This window comes from Dama dama, chromosome 23 (genome assembly GCF_033118175.1).
Source record: "Dama dama isolate Ldn47 chromosome 23, ASM3311817v1, whole genome shotgun sequence".
NCBI lineage: Eukaryota > Metazoa > Chordata > Mammalia > Artiodactyla > Cervidae > Dama > Dama dama.
Genome location: NC_083703.1, coordinates 67,099,609 through 67,120,095, shown reverse-complemented (window position 1 = coordinate 67,120,095; position 20,487 = coordinate 67,099,609). Strand labels below are relative to the sequence as shown.

Genomic DNA, 20,487 nt, shown 5'->3' with positions numbered 1-20,487 from the left:
AAGAAGTATAGGGACCTGAATGAGAAAATTGAGAATCCAGTTGGCTCTGTGTAACCCAGAGCCACATTTGGACTAATCATGCAAATTATTTTAAAAAGTTGTTTTTCCCAGCTTCCCCTAGTTTTTCCAACTAACGGCAATTTTCTGCCTCACACTCTTTGTTTGCCATGGTCAGGAAACCTGGTCATGACTGGCCTCCTTCCTTCTTAGGAAGTGAGGGTTGGAGGAGGTCCCAGAATGTTTGATAGCACCAGCCATCACTTCATTTGTTTTTTTAAATTAATTTTTGTTGGAGTATAGTTGATTTGCAATGTTATGTTAGTTTCTGCTGTATAGCAAAATGAATCAGTTACAGAAATACATAAATGCACTCTTTTTAAGATTCTTTTCCCATATAGGTTATTATAGGGTACTGAGTAGATTCCCTGTGCCATACAGTAGGTTCCTATTAGTTCTCTATTTTATATATAATCGTGAATCTACACCAATCCCAATCTCCCAGTTTATCCCCACCACCACCATTCCCCACCGGTAACTGTAAGTTTGTTTTCTACATCTAAAAATATGGAATGCTTCACAAATTTGTGCTTCATCCCTGCGCAGGAGCTATGATAACCTTCTCTATATCATTTTAATTTTAATATATGTGCTGCCAAAGCGAGAACCATCTCTTCGTTTATCACACCCATTAACCAGATGGAAAAATTAAAGCTGCCAAGGGGAAGGGACATGGTTAGGGTCACACAAGCCGGAGAAGGAACTTGTAAGAAGGGGGCTCCCATATGCACCATTGTCTTCGGAGACTCCCAAGGACAGGACCAAAGAAGAGAAATGGAGAGACAGATGTCACAGAAGGATGGGACCTCATCCTATCTGAGAACAGCTTACCTCACAGGACATGCAAACACATCCCAATGTCCCAGTCTCAGGATCAGCTCAACTACAGAGACTGGGTGGGAGAAAATGCTTCTCCCTCTGGCCAGCTATGGGCAACATATTTTGACCTCAATTTGTTCATCTTTAAAATAAGGTCCAGAGATCATGACAATCACTCATATTAAGCTCTAAAATTCCATGGTTAATGATACATCATTATCTTCCCCAAACTTGGCCCTACCACACCACTCCGCTATTTAAAAGCTTTCCCATGACTCCCTATGGGGTAAGCTGAGCCTGGAGTTGAAGGCTGGCTGTGGTCTGGGGCCCACCATGCTTTCCAGCCTTAACATTCCCTCCAAGCACGCCTAAACTCCAGCCACACTATTTGACATTCCATTCCCATGAATTCTCCACACTCTTTCTCACCCCTATGACTTTGTCCCTATATGCACAGATAGGTCCCCTTGCACCAAATGCTCCTTTTCATGTTATCTGCCTGACAACTTCTTACTCACACTGCAAAACCCAGATTGTGTTACCTCTTCCATGAAGCCTGCCCTGATCTACCACACGGAGAGAGACTCTCTCCCATCTGGGTTCCCTCAGGTCCCAAGCTTTCCTCCACCACAATCCTGAACACAGTATATGGGAAGTAATGTTTACATAGTGAGTGTCTTGTAGCCTATTTCTCCCACTCACCTGAGAATTCCTTGATGGCAGGAACTGTGTCTTATTCATGATTTACCCCATAGTAGGTACTCAAATGTTCAATAAATAAATTATCCAATAGGTAATCTCTTAAAAAAAAAAAAAAACCCACAGCTTTGTCTCTAATGCTTTATGGGTCTCAAAACAACATGAACCCTCTCTTGACCCCAGGATCCCTAATTATATAATGACAAGGCTGAACTGGTTTGTTTCTCAGGACACGACCTCTCTCCACAAGCTGAGACGAGTCAGAGACCCCAGTGACGCTATCCGTCTCTTAAGAACTAAGGAGGAAATTGAGACAGAAGAGAGTTAAGCAATCTCCAAGTTTTTATAGCAAGTTTTACAGCAATGTGTAGGGGCCAGATCTTTACCCCTTCCTTCAGTGAATTTCCTACAAGTCCACCACAGACCACCAATCAGATGTAGCACACCCTTCTCAGGCACCCACACTGTGCTCAGGTCACCACACCAGGGAAGAGCATGTCAGGCAGAGGGAACAGCCAGTGCAAAAGTTCTTAGCTGGGAGCATGCCTGGGGAGCTCAAGGGGTGGCAGGGAGGCCAGCATGGTGACAGCCAAGTGAGCAGGAAGGGAACAGAGTGGGGGGTGGAAAGCACAGGTTCGCAAACACAGTGAGCACTGAGCGAATCATGGCCACACAGAGGCTGATGTACTAGTAGCAACCATCATCGGGACATGTGACCCTGGGAGTAAGATGGGAAGGACAGACAAGCACAAAGAATAGAAGACAGAGGCACGGAGGCGCAAACAGGGCTCCACCACCTCCCTAGCCTGGGCTTCCAGCCTCTCCCACCTGGACTCTAACACCAGCCCCTTCTCTGAGCTCCCCACATGAGAATTGGCCCTTTGACAGGGGAAACATATTTTGCAAAAAGCATGGGTTTTAGAGCTGGGCAGACCTGGTCCTGGGCAAATGCATCAGTTTCCCCATCTGTAAAAGGCGGAGGGGGGCTGTGTGGCTCTGAAAGGCTTTAATAAAAGTCACTGGAGGTGGCTGAGCTGGTGTTTGCTGCTCCCTGTGAACCTGGGAGGGAGGGCTGATGAAGGCCAAAGTCCTGCTGACCTCTGCCTCCTCGGAGCACCGCAATAGATGCTCTGCCCAAGCTCCAGCAATGCAGTCCCAGTGGGTCTTGGAGCTGCTGGTTTAGAAAGATGTAGGCCTGCTAGATGGCAGCTGAGAAGGGATGCCATGTGGAGGTGGTCCCCTGTGTTCAGCTGGGGGGATGCATCAGAAGATGGAGCTGAGATCCACAGGGAAGGGGCAGACCAAGTGTGAAGCCACCCAACAGGCCCAGGGTCCGTCCCAGCTCTGGAATGTCCACCCAGTGACCGCGGGTGCTCAGGGAACCTTGCTGCGCTCTCAGAACCTCACCCTTCTCATATGGCAGTTGGGGGGATGGAGCCATTCAATCATGCAGACAGAGAATTATGGAAGAGAATGACAACTTAGGGTCTTTGTAGGGCCAGATGGGGCTGCAAACAAACCAATGAAGAGCAAGTACATGCATAAGGCTTCTCCCTACAAGGCCGGCACACAGTGGGTGCACAAGATGCTAGTATCCCCCTCTCACCCACACCCCAGAGCTGACCTGCAGGAACAGATGGCACTTGAAGCCCTTAAAAACAAGTCATTAAAACAGTCAAAGTTTGTGTGGCTACCTCTGTGCCCATACAATAGCGCATTTATTCTCAAGTCTGGGAGGCTGAACTCTCACTCTCCCATTATTTGGGTGAGAAAATTGAGGTGAAGTTACATGTAACATGAAGTTACATGCATGACTTGTGTGTGGACCTGTGCTTTCCATCCACCACTTCTGTTCCCTTCCTGCTCACTCTGCTCCCACTACGCTGGCCTCCCTGCCACCCCTTGAGCTCACCAGGCATGCTCCCAGCTAACAGCATGTGGCTGTTGCACCTGGAAGCCCTCCATCACTCTGCCTCTGGGTTTCTGGACAGGGCTGGGTACCACCCAGGGAGGATGAGGATCTGGGAAGAAGGTGGGTCGAGGCATCACCCTCTTCCCTCTTCTCAGCTCTCCATCCCCCAGCAAGGCCAAAAGCCCAACTGCCACTTGGGAAAGGACAGGGTTAATCTCATTTGAACCTCCAGACCATGTTCAAGGTGATTCATTTTATTCTTTAAAAAAAAAAAAAAAACCCTCAAACTGTCAGGTCTTGTTTAGAAATCTGAACATTCTGAAAATATTGACAAAGAGAGGGGGCTGCACCCAGGAGAAGATTCTCAGTGAGAGGGGTGATGTTAATCCAATGTGACAGGGGTATTTTTTTTCCTCAGGCCAGGAAAGCAGAGAGTGCAAATTGCTCTGCTGGGGGTCAGCCAGGCAGGGTGCAAGCTCAGGAAGCCATCTGTGGGGGCTGCTGTGTGTGGGGGGTGTGCTGGGCTCCCCGCCCACCAGCTCCATTTCCCAGGAATGGTTTATCAGACAGCTCTATCTTATTAATAGTCACAACGTGTTGAAACCAGGGAATCTAGAGCATCAGAAATTCATTGTTGGTCCAATCTTGTCCTTTCTCCAGTGGGCAAACTAAGGTCGGAGTAAAGGGGTGAAGCATTTATTCTACCAACTGTCAGCCAATCAATATGAGTTAGAACCCTCATTATGAAGCTGTTCTCCCACCAAGGTGACCAGGGATTTAGAAAGGCAGCTGTGACTCCCTTTAGGACTTTGAATTGGATTCGAATCCTTGCTCTGTGGTGCAGCACAGGTTATTTAGGCTCTCTGAGCCTCGATTTCCCCAGTAAAATGAGGACAATAATCCCTAAACCCCTTAGAGTCATTTGGAGAATTTAATAAGAGAAATGTCCGTTACAGTCTTTGGTTATATGAATATTCAGACACAGATTCAGGGCAGCTTAACGGTTTACACCCCCCCCCCCCCCAAAATCAATTGGAAGGACATGGGGATGGCTTACAGGTATTGACACAAAAGAAGTGAAAATATATGTCCACACAAAGAACTGTAGCTCTGTATTTACAGCAGATCTATCCACAATCACTGAGAGCAACTCAAATGTCCTTCAACTGGTTAACGTAGAAATAAACCGTGATGTATTCATTCAATGGAATCCTTACTACTCAGCAACACAAAGGGAAGAACAGCCGGCACTTGCAACAATTGGATGAATCTCAAATGCACTGTGTTAAATGAGAGAAGCCAGACTCAAAAGGGTATCTATTGTCTGATTTCACTTACATGACATCCAGAAAAGACAAAAAATAGGAACAGTAATCAGTTAGCGGTTGCCAGGCACAGAAGAAGTGGGGAGAGAATTGCCAGGAAAAGGGCAGGAGGGAAATCTGGAGGCTGTTGGAGACGTTCTAAATCACGATTGTGATATAGTAACAGGACAGTACATGTTTGTCAGTTCATTGAACTGTATACTCAAAAAGGTGAAATGGAATGCGTGTATAAATTGCAACTCAATACATCTGACTTTAAAAAGTCAAACAAAAGCTAAAAAGCCGAGCTTCAGAAAAGACAAAACGTGAAGTAGTTTCAGGAATGAACCAGTGAACTTTAACCATCATTTAGAACTTGTATCAGAGTTGGAAGATGCCAAGTCCCAGAAGAGTTTCTGATTGGCTGAGTTTTGGTCCCAGGCCCCCGCTTAACTAGAGTTGGGCAGGGCCATTTGATCGACAGCCCCATCAAGCCAGTAGAAAAGGGGAGTTTCCCCAGAAGCAAACAAGCTGTATCTATCGAGAAGGCTCCAACTGCAGAGGCCTATAGCCTAGGGGTTTATTATCCTAGACACTGAGCTGTCTTTGTAGGAACGTGGCCAAAGCTTCCATCTTCTGTGACGATGGGACGTGGTGCTGGCAGACTGCCCTCAGATATGAAAGTTGGGTTTCAGACTGACTGGGTCAAGCTAAGGGCTGCTTCAGACCTACAAGCACTGGGTTCAGACAATCACTTGAGTGGCTCATCAAGCAGGCAGGAGAAACAAGTGGTTAGTTCAAGCCACACAAGTGTTCAATTTAGCCAGACAACCTCAGCCTCTGCCCTAGAGAGTCATTTATTTCCATGAAAGAAAGTGTTTGACTCTTATTGACTGAATGGGGTGTGTCAGGCAGACACAACCAATGACTCAGTCTAAGTGGGGGAGAAGCAGGGTAATGCTACAGAATCCAGTGGTTTATCTCCCAGACCTCTGCAGCCCCAAATGGGCATGGTGGCTTAGCCAGGCTGCCACACCAAGGCTGAACTCCTCTGGCATGAAGTTCCAGCCATATGGATTCCAAATATGAACTTTGGAGCACTTGCTCTGCCCCTTCTGAGCTGGGTGACCTTGGGCAAGTCACTTCACCTCTCTGACCCTCCTTTTAACACAGGAAAGGATTTTTCAAGCACTTTCTTAGATTTCACTGGGATTAAATGCTCCAGAAGCATTTCAAGGCATAAATAGGATTGGGAAGTAAACAGAAACTCAGTGTACCCTTTTCAAAATTCCGAATTTCAGATGTGAGAACATTTGTGTATTTCTTCTTTACTCATGTGCTGTGCTTGTGGGTTTGGTTTTGTAAGATTGTGCCAGTATTGGCAAAAGTTGTTTTTTTTCCCAATGGGCTGATTGTGGGTTTTTTTTTTTTTTTTGGCAAATTTCTTTTTTTTTTTTCTCAGTCGGTATTTTTTTCTACCTACTAGAATTTCTTTTGGAGTATTTCCATCTTTATAAAAACTCAATTCTAAATGTAAACAGGTTATTCTTTTCCTCTTGAAAAGTTAATCTTTAATTACCAAAGTGAAACATAAAAATACTTTTCCACTTAAAAATGTTATCACCTTCCAGGGAATACTGAAATCACCTTTAATCACCACTTCTTGTTGTTTAGTCACTAAGTCGTATTTGATTCTTTTGCGAATCAATTAGACTGTAGCCCACCAGGCCCTTCTGCCCATGGGATTTTCCAGGCAAGAATACTAGAGTGGGTTGCCATTTCCTTATCCAAGGGATCTTCCTGACCCAGGGATCAAACTGTCATCTCCTGCACTGCAGGCAGATTCTTTGCCACTGAGCCACCTGGGAAGCCTGTAATCACCACTACCGCCCCGTAATTATGGTCCTAATACTCCTCCCATCACCGTCAGCAATTTGGAGAGAAATTTTCCAAACCTTCTTCTGTGTACTTCTGTTTACATATTTTATATATATTTACTTATTATTTTCATAGGAAATGAATAGTCTTGTGGAATCACATCCTAGGTAATGTCCTGCAATTTGCTTTCTTTGCTCAACGTTGTGACTTGGAATTGTTTTCATGTCCATACACAGAGGACTGCCTCTTCCGGTTTTTAATTGTTGTATAATATTCCTAAGCATGGCTTATTTATCCATCCCCTTTTGCTGGGCACTTAGGTTGTGGCCAGTTTTCACCATAACAAATAATGCTATAAAGACCCTCCCTGTACAGGCCCTTTGGGCACAAGTGCAAGTACTTCTGTTAGGTTTAATTTGAAAATGGGGCAATATTTGCAAAGGCTTCCAGAGTTTTATTCTTACTTTATGTTTTTTTTTTTCAATCCACTGCCATTTTATTTATTTGGCTGCACTGGATCATAATTGCAGCATGTGAGATCTAGTTCCCCAACCAGGGATCAAACCCTGGGCCCCCTGCATTGGGAATGTGGAGCCTTAGCCACTAGACCACCAGGGAAGTCTGTTTACTGCCATATTAAAAAAACCATGTTGTTGAGACATAATTTACTCCCCAGAAAATTCATCCACTTATAATGTTCAATTCAACGGTTTTTAGTATAATCACATATTTGTGCAACCATCACCACAATCTAATTCTAGAACATATCCTTCACCCCCCTCCCACAAGAAACCCCATACCCATTATTATACACTCTCCATTCCCCACTCCTCCCTTTAGTCCCTGACAACTACTCTCCCACTTTCCCTTTCTATGGACTTGTCTGTCCTGTACATCTCATATAAATGGAATCATACTCTATGTAGACATCTGTGATTGACTTCTTTCCCTGAGCATGATGGTTTGGAAGTTCACCCATGTTGTAGACACATCACTACTTTATTTTCTTAATTGTCAAATAATCAGTCACCCATTTCTGAGTGTTTATTCTCTACCAGGCCTGGTGTTAATCCTCACAGAAAGCCTAAGAAGAAGTAGGCATGATTATTATCATACCCATTTTACAGATGAGGAAACTAGGGCTTGGAAGTGCTATGACTTAGCCAAGATCACACAGGAAAATATTGGTTTGGCCAAAAATTTCTTCGAGTTTTCCCATAATATCTTATAGAAAACCTGAACGAATTTTTTTTTTTTTGCCAACCCAATAACTGGCAGAACTGGCTTTGAACCTAGGTCTGTGGAGCTCCCACATTTGTGTCCTTCTAGCTGGACGTCAGTGCTGTGAAAAGAAGCAGGGAGGGAGTGAAAAGTGTGTCAAAGGCTCAATGGGCAGATCACAAAGTCCCTTTTACTCGTAGGCTGCCTCTGGGTCACTGTCATGACCGATGCTGATGGCCCCACTGCCATCAGCTGGACCATTAACCCAGTTCCAGATGCCCCCAGACCTTACCAACGTCAGAGCTCTCTCGTCTACCTGTGCAGCTTTTCCAATGCCTCCCTTTCCCTTAGCACTTCCCACCCCTAGTGTTTCTTCTCCCCAGTCCTGACGGCTCAGCGTCTAACCTTTAGGGGCTGCGGCACAGTAAGAGTGTTACATCTTTGTTAGGACTGTATGCCAATTAAGTGATCACGGGTTGTGAGTAAGGGTCTGAAGTGGGTTTTCCCACAAGTAAAGCAAGTCTTGCTGCCTTAAATGAACAGGGCTCCACTCTCCAAAAATCCTAAAACCCTCTGTTCCCTGGGGTGTCTGCAGAGTTAAGAACTGCAACCACATAATGGTAACAATAATAGGATCGGCTTACTCTCCTTGGGAGGGGCTGTCGCTACTTTGAGCCTCCACTGAGTCCAACAGGCTGTGGCGGGGGAGGGGAGGGGTTGTCCCATTTTATTGAAGATTAAGACTTGAGGTCACACAGCCAATAAAGGGAGGGAGAGAGGGCTGGAGCCTGGCACTCTTGGACCCTGTGTCAGCCCCTGCCACACCAACTCACCCTGATTCTATCACGCAAGTCTCAAGTTTCACCCCATTCTTGGTTTCAACTGATGTCCAATTGCCAAGTTAAATAAAAGCAACTTTCTGCCTTTTCAAAATTGAGAGGAGAGGTACAGGCCAAGACTTATTGTTCTATAGGGTTTGGAGGTCCTACCCTGCCCCGGCCCTAACTTACTGTGTGATCTTGAGGAAGTCATCTGCACTCTCTGAGGCTCAGCAGTGGATCTGTCTGCTCCTAGGATCGTAGGAAATACAATTGGAGAGTAAGTTGGGCCCAGACCTCTTGTCTCTGGTGGAGGCAGCAGGAACTGAAAGATGCCCCAGAATTATGTCCTTGCCCCAGGCAGCCAGCACCACAGGTCCTGCCAACCAAGGCTCTAAGCTAACCGTCAGAGCCTGCCCCAGGCTTGAACAACGCCCCCCTGCTCCCCCTTCTCTGTCTCTCTCTGCGGCAGATCATTTGTTCATTCAACAAACATCTACTGAGCAATCACCAGGAATCTGGTGGGCGGTGGTAGACAGACACACACACATGGGTCCTTATACAAGGCAGACTATAGCTGTGCCCTGTGGGTGCTGGGCGTGAAGGAAGGAAATCCTGCTTGGGAGCATAGAAAGCCTGGTGAAACTGACAGGTAAAGAGGACGGCATCAGGACGGCAACCTGAGTCCAGGCCTGGAAGTAGATAACTTCAGGGTGCATTTGGGGGGTTCTGGTGGGGCTGGAGGGTGCAAATGTGGGAGGTGCGACTGGAGGCTAAGATGGGCCAGACCTATAGGGCCTCGACTTTTCGGCAGGAGTTGGACAAGCTCAGATCACTTCTCAGAAGGCTCTCCTTGGCTCCAACCTCCTCCCATCCTCACATCAGCCCCCTGAGGTCTTGGTGGTAATTCCTGCCTTCACAGAAACTGCAGTTTCAGAGAAATAAACTAAAGGGTCCACGGTCTCCAGAGCTTAAGTGGCAGAGTTGGGGCCAAGACCCTGTGCTGGGGGCCAGGGACTTTGGGGAGTGGGGGACACATTGTAAGGGTGGAGCTGAGGATATCATGGCTAAGGCAGTTTTTCCATCTGCAAAATGGACACATTGGGAGGGCCCTCCCCAGTCGGGTGTCCGGCTCTCTGCTCCCCACGGCCTGGGACAACCAACTTCCGCCTTAGAGAGGCCACCCACCCACTCCCTCTCAAAGGGCCTAAAAGGTCATGCCTTCCCCCTGACATTTTCCCCAAGGCCCCTGTCCTGATGTCCCTACCTTAGCCCCTCCCACCTCAAGGGAGTCTGGCCCTGCCCGCTCTGGTCTTTAAGCTAGACGCTGCTCATCCGTCATTAGTCACCAGCTGGTAGAAAAGCTGAGACCATGTCCTATCGCGGTCCCACCCACCACTGCCCAGCCCTCCCTCCACTCCGAACTCAGCCAGCCAAGAGGATCTCTGGTCTAGGGGTCCCTTGTCTTTAGGGAAGAGCTGATTCAGCCAGGGCTTGGGATCCCGACTGAGCTGTGTGACCTCAGGCAATCTCCTCAATCTCTCTGAACCTTAATTTCTTCCCTTCCTTTCCTTCTTCCTTTTACTCTGATTCATCCCCACACCACCCACCCCCATTCCCACCCCCATGCCATAGACATTTATTGAACATCTATGATACACCAGACACCATGGGTCACAATCATGGACCTCAGCCCTTAGAGGTCTCACTTGTCAAGAGCTTTAAGACTAAACATGACCCAGGCCCCTGAGGCCACACTCCTAGGTGGGTGGGAATGGAGGGTGGAGGGGTGGGATAGGACTGACCTCTGAACCCTGGAAAAGCCAGCAGAGGCTTTTGAACCAAGCCCAGGTTTCACATACCCACTTACTGACTATGATCTCAGGCAAGTCACTTCACCTTTCTGAGTCCCCATTTCCTCATTTAATAAAGGACAAAAATCATATTGTAATTTTAAGTGAGACATCTGGCTGGTAATGGGTTATTCTGAAGTTCTAAAAATTCACCTTTGTCTCCACCTCGAGACCTGGAAATCCTTATGGAATGAAGGACTGACCCCTCGAAAGGGGGAATACAGGCCTCAGTCAGTGACCCTGGGAACTGGAAGTTCTTCTAAGTAACCCTCACCAAATAGTCTACATTGTTTGCAACCTGCTTCACCTACACACTTCAGAATCTTCCTTTTGTGGGGAAAGGGGAATCCTAACTCTATTTTATTCATTTTTGACAGCACTGGTTGTTGGGCGTGGGCTTTCTCTAGCTAAGGGGTGCAGAGGCTACTCTTCACTGAGGGGTGCAGGCTCACTGCACTGGCTTCTTTGTTGCAGAACATGGACTCTACGTGTGGGTTCAGCAGTTGCGGTGCACAGGCTTAGCTGCTTCTCAACATGTGGGATCTTCCCAGATCAGGGAAGATAAAACCCCTGTGCCCTGCAGGCAGATTCTCAACCACTGGACCAATCAGGGAAGTCCCAGAGTCCTGACTCTTGATGACATCATCATAGAAAAGTTTTAGGTGATACTGATCACTTACTATGTGCCTCCCGTTGCACAGATGCTATCTTTAATTCCCAAAAATGGTGACTCTTATTATACCCATTTCAGAGATGAGGAAGTTGAGGCTTGGAGATAATTTCTAGTAATTTACCCAAGATCATACAGTCAAGATGACGTCAACTGTGCCCTGCCCTGCACTTCCCCTGCAAGGGATGATGAAGGACCCCTTCCTGCACTGTCTGGGGACCTTGAGCCCATAACTATGCTCCCTGGACCTCAGTTTCCCCCTCAGTAAAAGGCTTTTGAATTTTTTACTTGCCCAATGAGATAAGACAAGGCAACATCTCCCAGGCCTTCTGAACAGATGCAAAAATGGAGTCCCAGAATAAGGCAAAGGCCCCCTGGTCAATAAGCCTGGAATTCAGGTCTTTGGGCCCAGTCTGGATTCTGGTCTTTATTTACCACTTCTCAGAAGTCACTTCTGACCCCAACTGTCCTGGGATTGCTCAAGGTCCTGCATCACGTAGGTAGTCACAGTTCTACAGAATCGTGGAGAGGAAAGAAGAGGAGGTGGCTGTCTGGGTCAGGAACAGATCTGGGCCTGTGCCAAGCCCCAAGCCAGGCCCCAGGAACAACATGATGGGCATCCTAATAAGATTCCAGTCCATTCCTGCCCTCCAGGGAGCTCCCAAGTGGGGACAATAAAGAAAGATGAGTACCATGTGGAGAAGAACGTGTCATTTTCAAATGGAAAAGAATGAACAAAGGCAAAATTCATGCATTTCTTTGGGGCAAGCCTGGCTCTTATAGAAACACTTAACCTACAGCCTTCCTTCTGCAGAGCCCGACTGTCCTCAGGCCTGCTGTCTCTCTTTGGGGTCCCTGTCCCTCAGGGCCAAGTTCTGGGATACATGGCATTTTTGCTCCAAAACTCAGACATCCCATTTATCTAGTGCTCACCGGGTAATAGTTGCCCAACCTTACTCATTTTGGTTGAGTCTCATGCCAGGCCTGAGAGGGGGGAATTCTTGCCCCCATTTTGCAAAGGAGGAAACCTAAAATACCTGGAGACCCCAAATTCCTGCCCGTGGCTCCATAGTGGGATCTCAGACCCTGGCTTCTTGACTGATATTCACTTGTGCCTCTTCCTCCTCAGAGCTCTCATCAGCTGCAGGGGACACTTCCCACAACAACCTATAAAATGGGGCAATTACAAGGCTCACCCATGGGACTATTTTATGGGTCGGCAGGGCCCCAAATCGTTGTGTTTGTTCACTAAGATCCCAGGCAGGGTCCATTTGACTCAGGGACAAACATCTACTGAAACAACACAGGTTTATTCCCTGTGTCACACAGGAATGGAAACTGGGGCCAATTTTGTAAGCCCCAATCCATCAATAGATATGGAACTTACAGGAAGTTCCATTCAGGAAGAAGGGCTGGGGGAGGCTCACAGGCTCCTGTTTCCCCAGAGACCGTTCCTGCTCAGGACTCAAGGTGGATAAAAAGCATAGAAGGCAGGAGGCTCAGAGGGAGGAGACTGGGTGATGCCTCCTACCCCCAGATGCTAGGAGTGAGAGGGCAGAGGTTGAGTCCCTGGGATATTGGCTTTGTCTCATTCTGGCACAGGGTGGGCCTGCAAGGAGCATCATCAGTGGAAGTGAGAGGGGGAGGGGTAAATGGATGATGGATGGATCGATGGATGGATAAGTGGATGGATGAGTGATTAGATGGATGGATAATTAGATGGGACAGAGGAACAGATGAGCTAGAGGGATGTCTGGGTTTTGCTACAGAGACAGGTGTGGTATGTCTGTCTTTGCGGGTGTGTCTGCATGTCTGTACATGAGGCCGTGTCTGTGTGTGTGTCCCACAGCCAGGATCTACACCTTTGTGCATCTCTAGGTACCCCAATCGGATTTTGTGTCCACCTCTGACAGTGTGTTGTCCGTGTGTGTCTGGGAGCTGGGCGCCTCCGGACACCTGCTTATTTCTGTTTGGTTCTCACTGGGTACCTGTCCAGGTGTGTCTGGTTGTGTCTACGTACAGGTATGTCTCTGATTCCAGGTGTGTGTGTCCAGGTTCATCAGCTGTATCTTTCTCTGTCTGTGTGTCCACATCCCTAGGTCTGTATCTGAGGATGTGTGTGTCTTCTTGATTCTGAGTCTGACCTGACTGTGGGTCCATGTCTGTGTGTCCAGGTAGGCCTGTGTGTCCTGATGCAACAGTGTGTCTGTACCTGTGTGGCTGTGTTTCTCTCTCTGTGTGTCTCTGTCACCCAAGATCTGACTCTGCGTATCCAGGTGTGTCTGAGTGTCCCGGCCTGTGCCGCCTGTGGCTGTTGTCCCCGCCCTGCGCCCTGGCGGCCTCCCCAGAGGGCGCTCTTGTCCAACCCTCTCACTTCCTGCCTGGGCTCCTGCCTTCGGGGGCGCCCCTGCCGGCTGGTGGAAAGCGCGTGGGCCCAGGCCGGGCAAAGCCGGCCTCGCCAGGCCCCGCCTCCCCGCGCGGCCCCGCCCCCAGCCCGCCCCTAAGCGGGCTATAAGTTCACTTCGCTCCCAGCCTCTGCATTGCCTGCTGCCAGTGGTCTGCACTTGGAGTGTCCTGCCCCCAGTCTGAGGAGCGCAGCCGCCACCTGACCATGGCCGAGGGTGAGTATCAGAGTCAGGGGTGCCGCCGCCGCGCAGGGGCCCCGGGGTCCAGGGGGCCAGCCATCTCTCCCTAGTCTCGGTGGTCCCACCGGTGCAGTGGGAGGTCAGGACCCGGCTGGACTCAAGCCCTAAGCCCCCGATTGGAGCACACACAGGAAGGCTGGGCTGGATGAGAGGTGCCCGGCCCCCAGTTCTGGCTCTGCTTGGGACCTCAGTTTCTCCATCCCCAGGGCATATTCATTAACCCATGCCTCCCTGGATCAGATGAGGCAATGGACCACGGAGGCGTGTTATAAACTGTAAGGTACCTTGTTCACGGACCATTGTCCTCAGGACCATCGTTGTCCTCAGTCCGTTAGTGAAGCCTGGCTCCCTGCTGTGAGCTGGGCATGAAGCCGTGCAGAGGGTGCTGGCCTGGCCTCGGGGACTGAGCTTTGGTTAGTCCCTCATGGTGTGTAAGCCAAGCCTGGCTGTCTTCTTGGTCGCAGCGGGTGGAGAGGAGCGTCTTGCATCCAGTGGAGGAGAGGCCTGAAAGCAGGCTTGCTCTCGCATGTCCCTCCCTGCCTCCAACCTCTGCATCCCCTGCCCTTGGCCACTGGTTGAGTCTCGGTTTCCCATCCTGTAAAACACGGACAGTAACACCAGCCACTGGTACATCTGTGAAGAGAGGAGTGGAGAAGGGGCTCAATTCATTTCCTACCTGTCCCCCCTCCACACACGCAGACACAGACAGACAGACAGACAGACCGACACACACATGGGCAGGACTACCATTTCAGAGGCAAGATTTCTACAATGGGGGACGCGCCTGCCCTAATGCTGCTGTACTCAGCGCCCTGGCTCTTGGGTCAAGTCCATTTGGAAGTGGCCTTGGCACCACCGCAGCCCCCAGGAAAGAGGTTGGGCAGAGGGGACATTGGAAGGGCACAGGGGGCAGATGAAGGGGGAATGAGTGGGAGGAACCATGGACGTGCCTGGCCGGCTGTGCGTTCTCAGGCCACCTTTGCCCCTCTCTGGGACCCAGTTTCCCAACACACGTACCTGAAAGCCAGCGAGGTGGCCACTTGTGTCCCATGCAGTTTCCCATCCCTGTCCCCAAGAGTGGGGCTCAGTAGGGCTGGAGGACCTGGAGTGGCCAGTTATGATGAGCCCCCTGCCCCATTGCCAGAGTGGGCCACTTCCTACCAGGGTCCCAGTGGCCTGGAAGACCTCAGGTCCTTTTTCGGTACAGAAATCCTATGATCCTGGTGTTTCTGTACCTCTAGAGCTGGGCGACTTAGCAGCAGCAGAGCTGGGCATAATTTCTGGGAATCCTTCACACAATAGCGTGAGACAGCTCCCCATTTGCCCCAAACCAGGATCTGACCGTCTCCCATGGGGACAATAAATTTCAGAGGCGAGATCTCTACAATGGCGGACGTGCCTGCACTAATGCTGCTGGACTCAGCACCCTGAGCCTCTTTGCTGCATCAGCTCTCTGGAGTTGCAGTATTCCTTCTTGAATTCACCTCAGGAGGCCATCAGGAAGTTCTTCCTTGTGGCTAGTGGAGGTCTCTCCTGCTGAGATCACGTCCTGCTGAGATTACAGGGGCCTCACCTTCCACCCAGGTGTGAAACAGTGCAGGATGTGTGCGGCGGGGGGTGGACAAGAGATCCTGAGCTGTGAGTGAGGTGGTTACCCAGCCGGTCTCCAGACTCTACAGCCCTGGATTCTGGATTCAAATCCTCAAGCTTGGTCTTGCCCTTGCCATGAGACCTGGGGCCACATAATGTCCCTACAAAGTGAAGATAGTGATAGTAACTGTGTCTGATGCAAAGAACCGACTCATTGGAAAAGACCCTGATGCTGGAAAGATTGAAGGCGGGAGGAGAAGGGGACGACAGAGGATGAGATGGTTGGATGGCATCACCGACTCAATGGACATGAGTTTGAGTAAACTCTGGGAGTTGGTGATGGACAGGGAAGCCTGGCATGTTGCAGTCCATGGGGTTGCAAAGAGTCAGACACGACTGAGCGACTGAACTGAACTGAAGTGGGCAGTTGTGAGTTTAAGTGGAGATAGCCCATGTCAAAGTCCTTGGCAGTCACTGGGCAATTTGTTTGCACCTCGTTTAGAGGATGTTCAGTGGCAGGAGGGAGGAGAACTGTGTGGATGACACCATGGCAGGACTCACCTGCCGGGTGACTTTGGCCAGTCCCTGCCTCTGGGCCTCAGTGGGAGCACTTACTCTTAAGGGCCCCATAGCTCTGGGAGTCCTGCCTTGCCCACTCCTCCCACCCTACTGTCCCTCTAATCTTGACCTTGATTGTGTCAGATTGAGCTTGCCAAGGTTATGAGACTTGTGTTTTCCTTAGCCCCTCACTGGCCTGTCACCCCATCCCTACTTTGGTCTTCAACTCCTTCAGAAATTACAAAGAGAACTTGCAAACATCAAACTTTTGCCCTGGGCTAAGTCCTTGAAGCTTCAGAAAAGGAGGCAGAGAGAGGGAGAGACACCTGCCGAGGATCACACAGCAGTACAACCAAACTGAAACCCAGGTCTGGAAGACTCTCAAACTCCTGTCATTAAAAAAACAAATTTATTATAGAGAATATTGAGCACATATAAAAGTAGAGAGAATAGTGTAATAAATGCCTATGTTCTCATCACCCAGTTTCAACCACCACCAGCTTATAGCTACTGCTGCTTCCTGTCCCTCATCACCCCCTCTTCCATTATTTGAAAGCAAATCCCATACATTGGGCTTCCCTTGTGGCTCAGCTGGTAAAAAATCTGCCTGCATTGTGGGAGACCTGGGTTCGATCCCTGGTTGGGAAGATCCCCTGAAGAAGGGAAAGGCTACCCACTCCAGTATTTTGCCCTGGAGAATTCCATGGACTACAGTCCATGGGGTCGCAAAGAGTCGAACACAACTGAGCGACTTTCACTTTCACTTCACTTCCCATACATCACATCATTCATCTGTAAATATTTCAATATTTCTCTCCAATGAATAAGGACTCATATTTAGACATGGACAAATTAAAAATTCCTTAACATCACCATTTTCTATCAGTGTTCAAATTTCCAATTGCGTGTAATAAATAGTTTTTAAATTCAAAATCCAGGTAAGGCACATCCAGCACAGTGGGTTATAATGTGCCTTAGGTTTCTTTTAGTCTATAGGTTATCCCTTCAACTTTTTTTTTCTTGTCTTTTTTCTTTATTTCTTTCTTTTTTGCAATTTATTGGTTAAAGAAACCAAATACTTTGCTTGTAGTTTCCCAGAGTATGAATTTTTGTTGATCAAGTGTGGGTCCTGGGACTTCCCAAGTGGTTCAGTAGGTAAACAATCCACCTGCAATGTAGGAGATGCAGGTTCAATCCCTGGGATGGGAAGATCCTCTGGAGGACGGCATGGCAACCCACTCTAGTATTCTTACCTGGCGAATTGCATGGACGAAGGAGCCTTGCAGTCCATAGGATTGCAAAGAGTTGGACACGACTGAAGTGACTGAGCTTGCATGCCTGTCCTGGTCCTAAGTTGAATGAGTTCCTCAGCCCTCTGTATTTCCTGGAAATTAAAAATTAAACCTAAAAGGCAAAGTAGAACTAACCAATACCAAATACCACCCCACTTTTTACCAAAAGAACCCTCCAGTCACAAAAGACTAGCCCGTGTCTAGGAGGTATGTTACTATGTGCCAGGCACTGGGCTAAACAGCTCACAGCCACCCTGGGTCCTACTGTCCCCCACTGTGGACTCAGATGGGAAAAGTGAGGCCCAGAAGAGCTGAGTCGCCTGAGGGCCACGGCCAGGGGGTGGCAGAGCCTTCCCCACTTGCCCCAGTGTGCACAATGTGTGATTAAGAGTTGGGGAGGACTTCCCTGGTGGTCCAGTAGTTAGAACTCTGAGCTTCCACTGCAGCAGACCTGGGTTTGATCCCGGGTCAGGGAACTAAGGTCCCACAAGTGGTGCAGCATGGCCAAAAAAAAAAAAAAAGAGTTGTGGACATTTAGGCCCGATTAACTTCTGCATGACAGGGCAATTGAGGGTTGGGAGGGCCCTGAACACCCCGTGTCCAGGGAGCCTGGGGCACACAGCTGGCTGTGAGGTGGAACCTTGGCTCAAGCCCCTCACTGTCTCCGCAGAGCTGGTCCTGGAGAGATGTGACCTGGAGCTGGAGGCCAATGGCCGTGACCACCACACAGCCGACCTGTGCAGGGAGAGGCTGGTGGTGCGGCGGGGCCAGCCCTTCTGGCTGACTCTGCACTTCGAGGGCCGAAACTATGAGGCCAGCGTGGACAGCCTCACCTTCTGTGCTGTGACTGGTGAGTACTACCCTCCACCCCTCCCCGTTCTGTGATTTCATTATCCCCTGACAGACCATGGGAAATGTGACACCATTCCTTCTCCTGGGAAGAAATTCCTGAGAAATTCGCAGGAATTCCCCTGAGAAATTCCCAGCAGTCACTACCCCATTTTACAGATGAGAGAACTGAGGCCCAGAGAGTGGAGAGATGTCATCCCACACCACTCAGCCTTATAGACAAGTCTGTGATTCTGGGTGCCTGGCTTCCTGACGACCTGTTATCACCAGGGTTGGGGGTGGGGGCGGCGTTTGCTAGCACACAGGTCCATCGAGATCTTGCCTGCCTTTTCCCAACTCCAAACAATTTTCCAATTATCAACAGCTTCTTCTCCAAACCCACACAACCTGACCAGGCCTCTGGGATCGGACCCAAAGGGAATCTGGGTGGTGGAGAGAACCCAGCTTTCTCTAGCTCTCTGAATGGGCAGTTTTGTGTTCCTATAGTTCTATCTCTAAGCATCAGGAGGCTGCCTCAGACTCACAGACTTGGATTCTGGTGTGGACCAGACTGCCTACCCGCTGTGTGACCTTGGGCAAATTACTTAGCCTCTCTGAGCTTAAGCACTCCTAATAGAAAGTCCTTGGGTAAAAAGAGCCTGACATGAGGGAGTGCCCTACAAACGTTCACAGCAGTTATTGATCTTGCTCCAGGGACTCTAGTGATGGGTGAAGGGACTTTGAGGCCCCAGCAACCCCACCCGCAGATACCCAATACCCAGTCATCTTTGTTTGCCATACGCAGAAAGTGACCTTAAATGCCACTGGGTTTGGCTTCTGGTGGGAGCTACTCCCTTGAGGTCAGCGAGGGGCCACCTGGCTGGGACTCTGGCCCGAGGGTGGGAAAGGCCAGCTGTAGCTCTTTCTGTGGTCTCTGAGGCCAGAGAGCAAGCAGGCTGAGGCTTGTATTACCTGGGAAGCCGTTTGATAAAGCTTATCACAGTGCCTGCAGACCCGTTACGGATATCCCCTCCATCCCTTTCCTCCCTCCCCTTTCCCTTCTGGCAGGGACACACCTACTAACCAGGGGCATCCCCCACACACACTCACACCCAGCAGCCTTGGGGTTCATTCCATAGACCTGAGGGCCCTCTGGCAAGTTTCTTATCTTCCGAGCCTCAATTTCCCCTTCTGTAAAGTGGAAGCCCAAATCTATGGAACTTAAGGGCTGGGGGTGGTGTCCTGAGAAGAGTTAGGCTTGGGCTGGGGAGAATCACATCTGTGCTGTAAGTATACTTATCCAGAATCCTTCTGTTCTGAATGCATAACTAGCCCCCATTTTACAGATGGGAACACTGGGGCTCAGAAAGGTCAATTTACTTGCCTAGGTCACACAGCAGGATTCAAACCCTGACCCCAGAGTTGAGGCTTTTTGTTGCTGTGATCTGAGAGCAGAGACATCTACTTGTTCACCACAAGGGCCTGCCGGCCTTGATTTATTCGTCTGTGAAATAGATGGTCGTTGAACTGCTGGTATGGGAATTTCCCACCTTTTTTCCCCTTCTTTCACTCTCAAGGTGTCTGATTTCTTCTTCCTTCTTTTCCATTTGTCTAGGCAGCGGTGCTAGGTAATGAGGCCCCTAGTTCAGGGTTGGGACCACAACAGGAGGCAGGCAGCTGACCTTCTTACCCCAGCAACTAATCTCTGTTCTCTGGTCTCTGCCAACTTATCTCAAGCCGTCACCAACCTGCCCTGCTAACTTGCGCAGCCCCCGGGGCAGCCATAGAAGGCACTGTATCTCTGGGTGCTCTTGACTTCCCTGTCTGAGCTACCAAGACCCTCCCATGGGCTGAAGAAGCTGAGGGACAATGCCAGGAAGTCAGGCTTCCCGCCTCAAGGCCTTGTTTGGGTCAGCCTCTGGCCAAGCCTGGCCCAGGCACCCTGCTTTGGTGTTAGGACATTCTAGCCTGTGATCCGCTTCTCCTACCTCTTTAGGGAAACTGAGGCCCAGAGAGGGGAGAGAGCTGGTGAAGGTCACCCAGCAAATGGAGTGTGTGGCCTGATGCCACCCATGCCCAGATGCTGTGTGTCTCACCCTGACACTTCAAGGCCGGACAGGCTTGTTATGGGGTACAGACCACAGCAGACAAGCCCCATCCCTGTTAAGGACTGAAGCTCTACTTCCGCCCAGGGGAGGCCAGGGTTTGAGGGTGGAGGGGTGACAGTGAGGGCAGCCTGGAACAGTGAAAAGAACCCTTATGAGTCTAATAGCAGGCTTGACTCTGGAAGCTTCCCCTCATACACCCCACCCAGCCCCTCACTGCTGTGGTCAGGATAGAGGC

The 20,487-nt window shown here is 49.5% G+C and overlaps 1 protein-coding gene and 1 non-coding gene across 2 annotated transcripts in view; one reads left to right on the top strand and one right to left on the bottom strand.

Annotated features, from left to right (window-relative positions):
• Positions 1 to 558: 558 nt before the first annotated feature.
• Positions 559 to 665, bottom strand: LOC133045307 (U6 spliceosomal RNA). Its single transcript, XR_009690186.1, has one exon. It is a non-coding gene; the product is annotated as a U6 spliceosomal RNA (small nuclear RNA).
• Positions 666 to 13,725: 13,060 nt separating this feature from the next.
• TGM2 (transglutaminase 2) overlaps positions 13,726 to 20,487 on the top strand; it is a 34,090-nt gene continuing 27,328 nt past the window's right edge. Inside the window, exons 1-2 of the mRNA XM_061127263.1 lie at positions 13,726 to 13,852; positions 17,987 to 18,166. Of these exons, the coding sequence (XP_060983246.1) occupies positions 13,843 to 13,852; positions 17,987 to 18,166 (190 nt within the window). The 5' untranslated portion in view covers positions 13,726 to 13,842. The remainder of the gene's footprint in view (positions 13,853 to 17,986; positions 18,167 to 20,487) is intronic.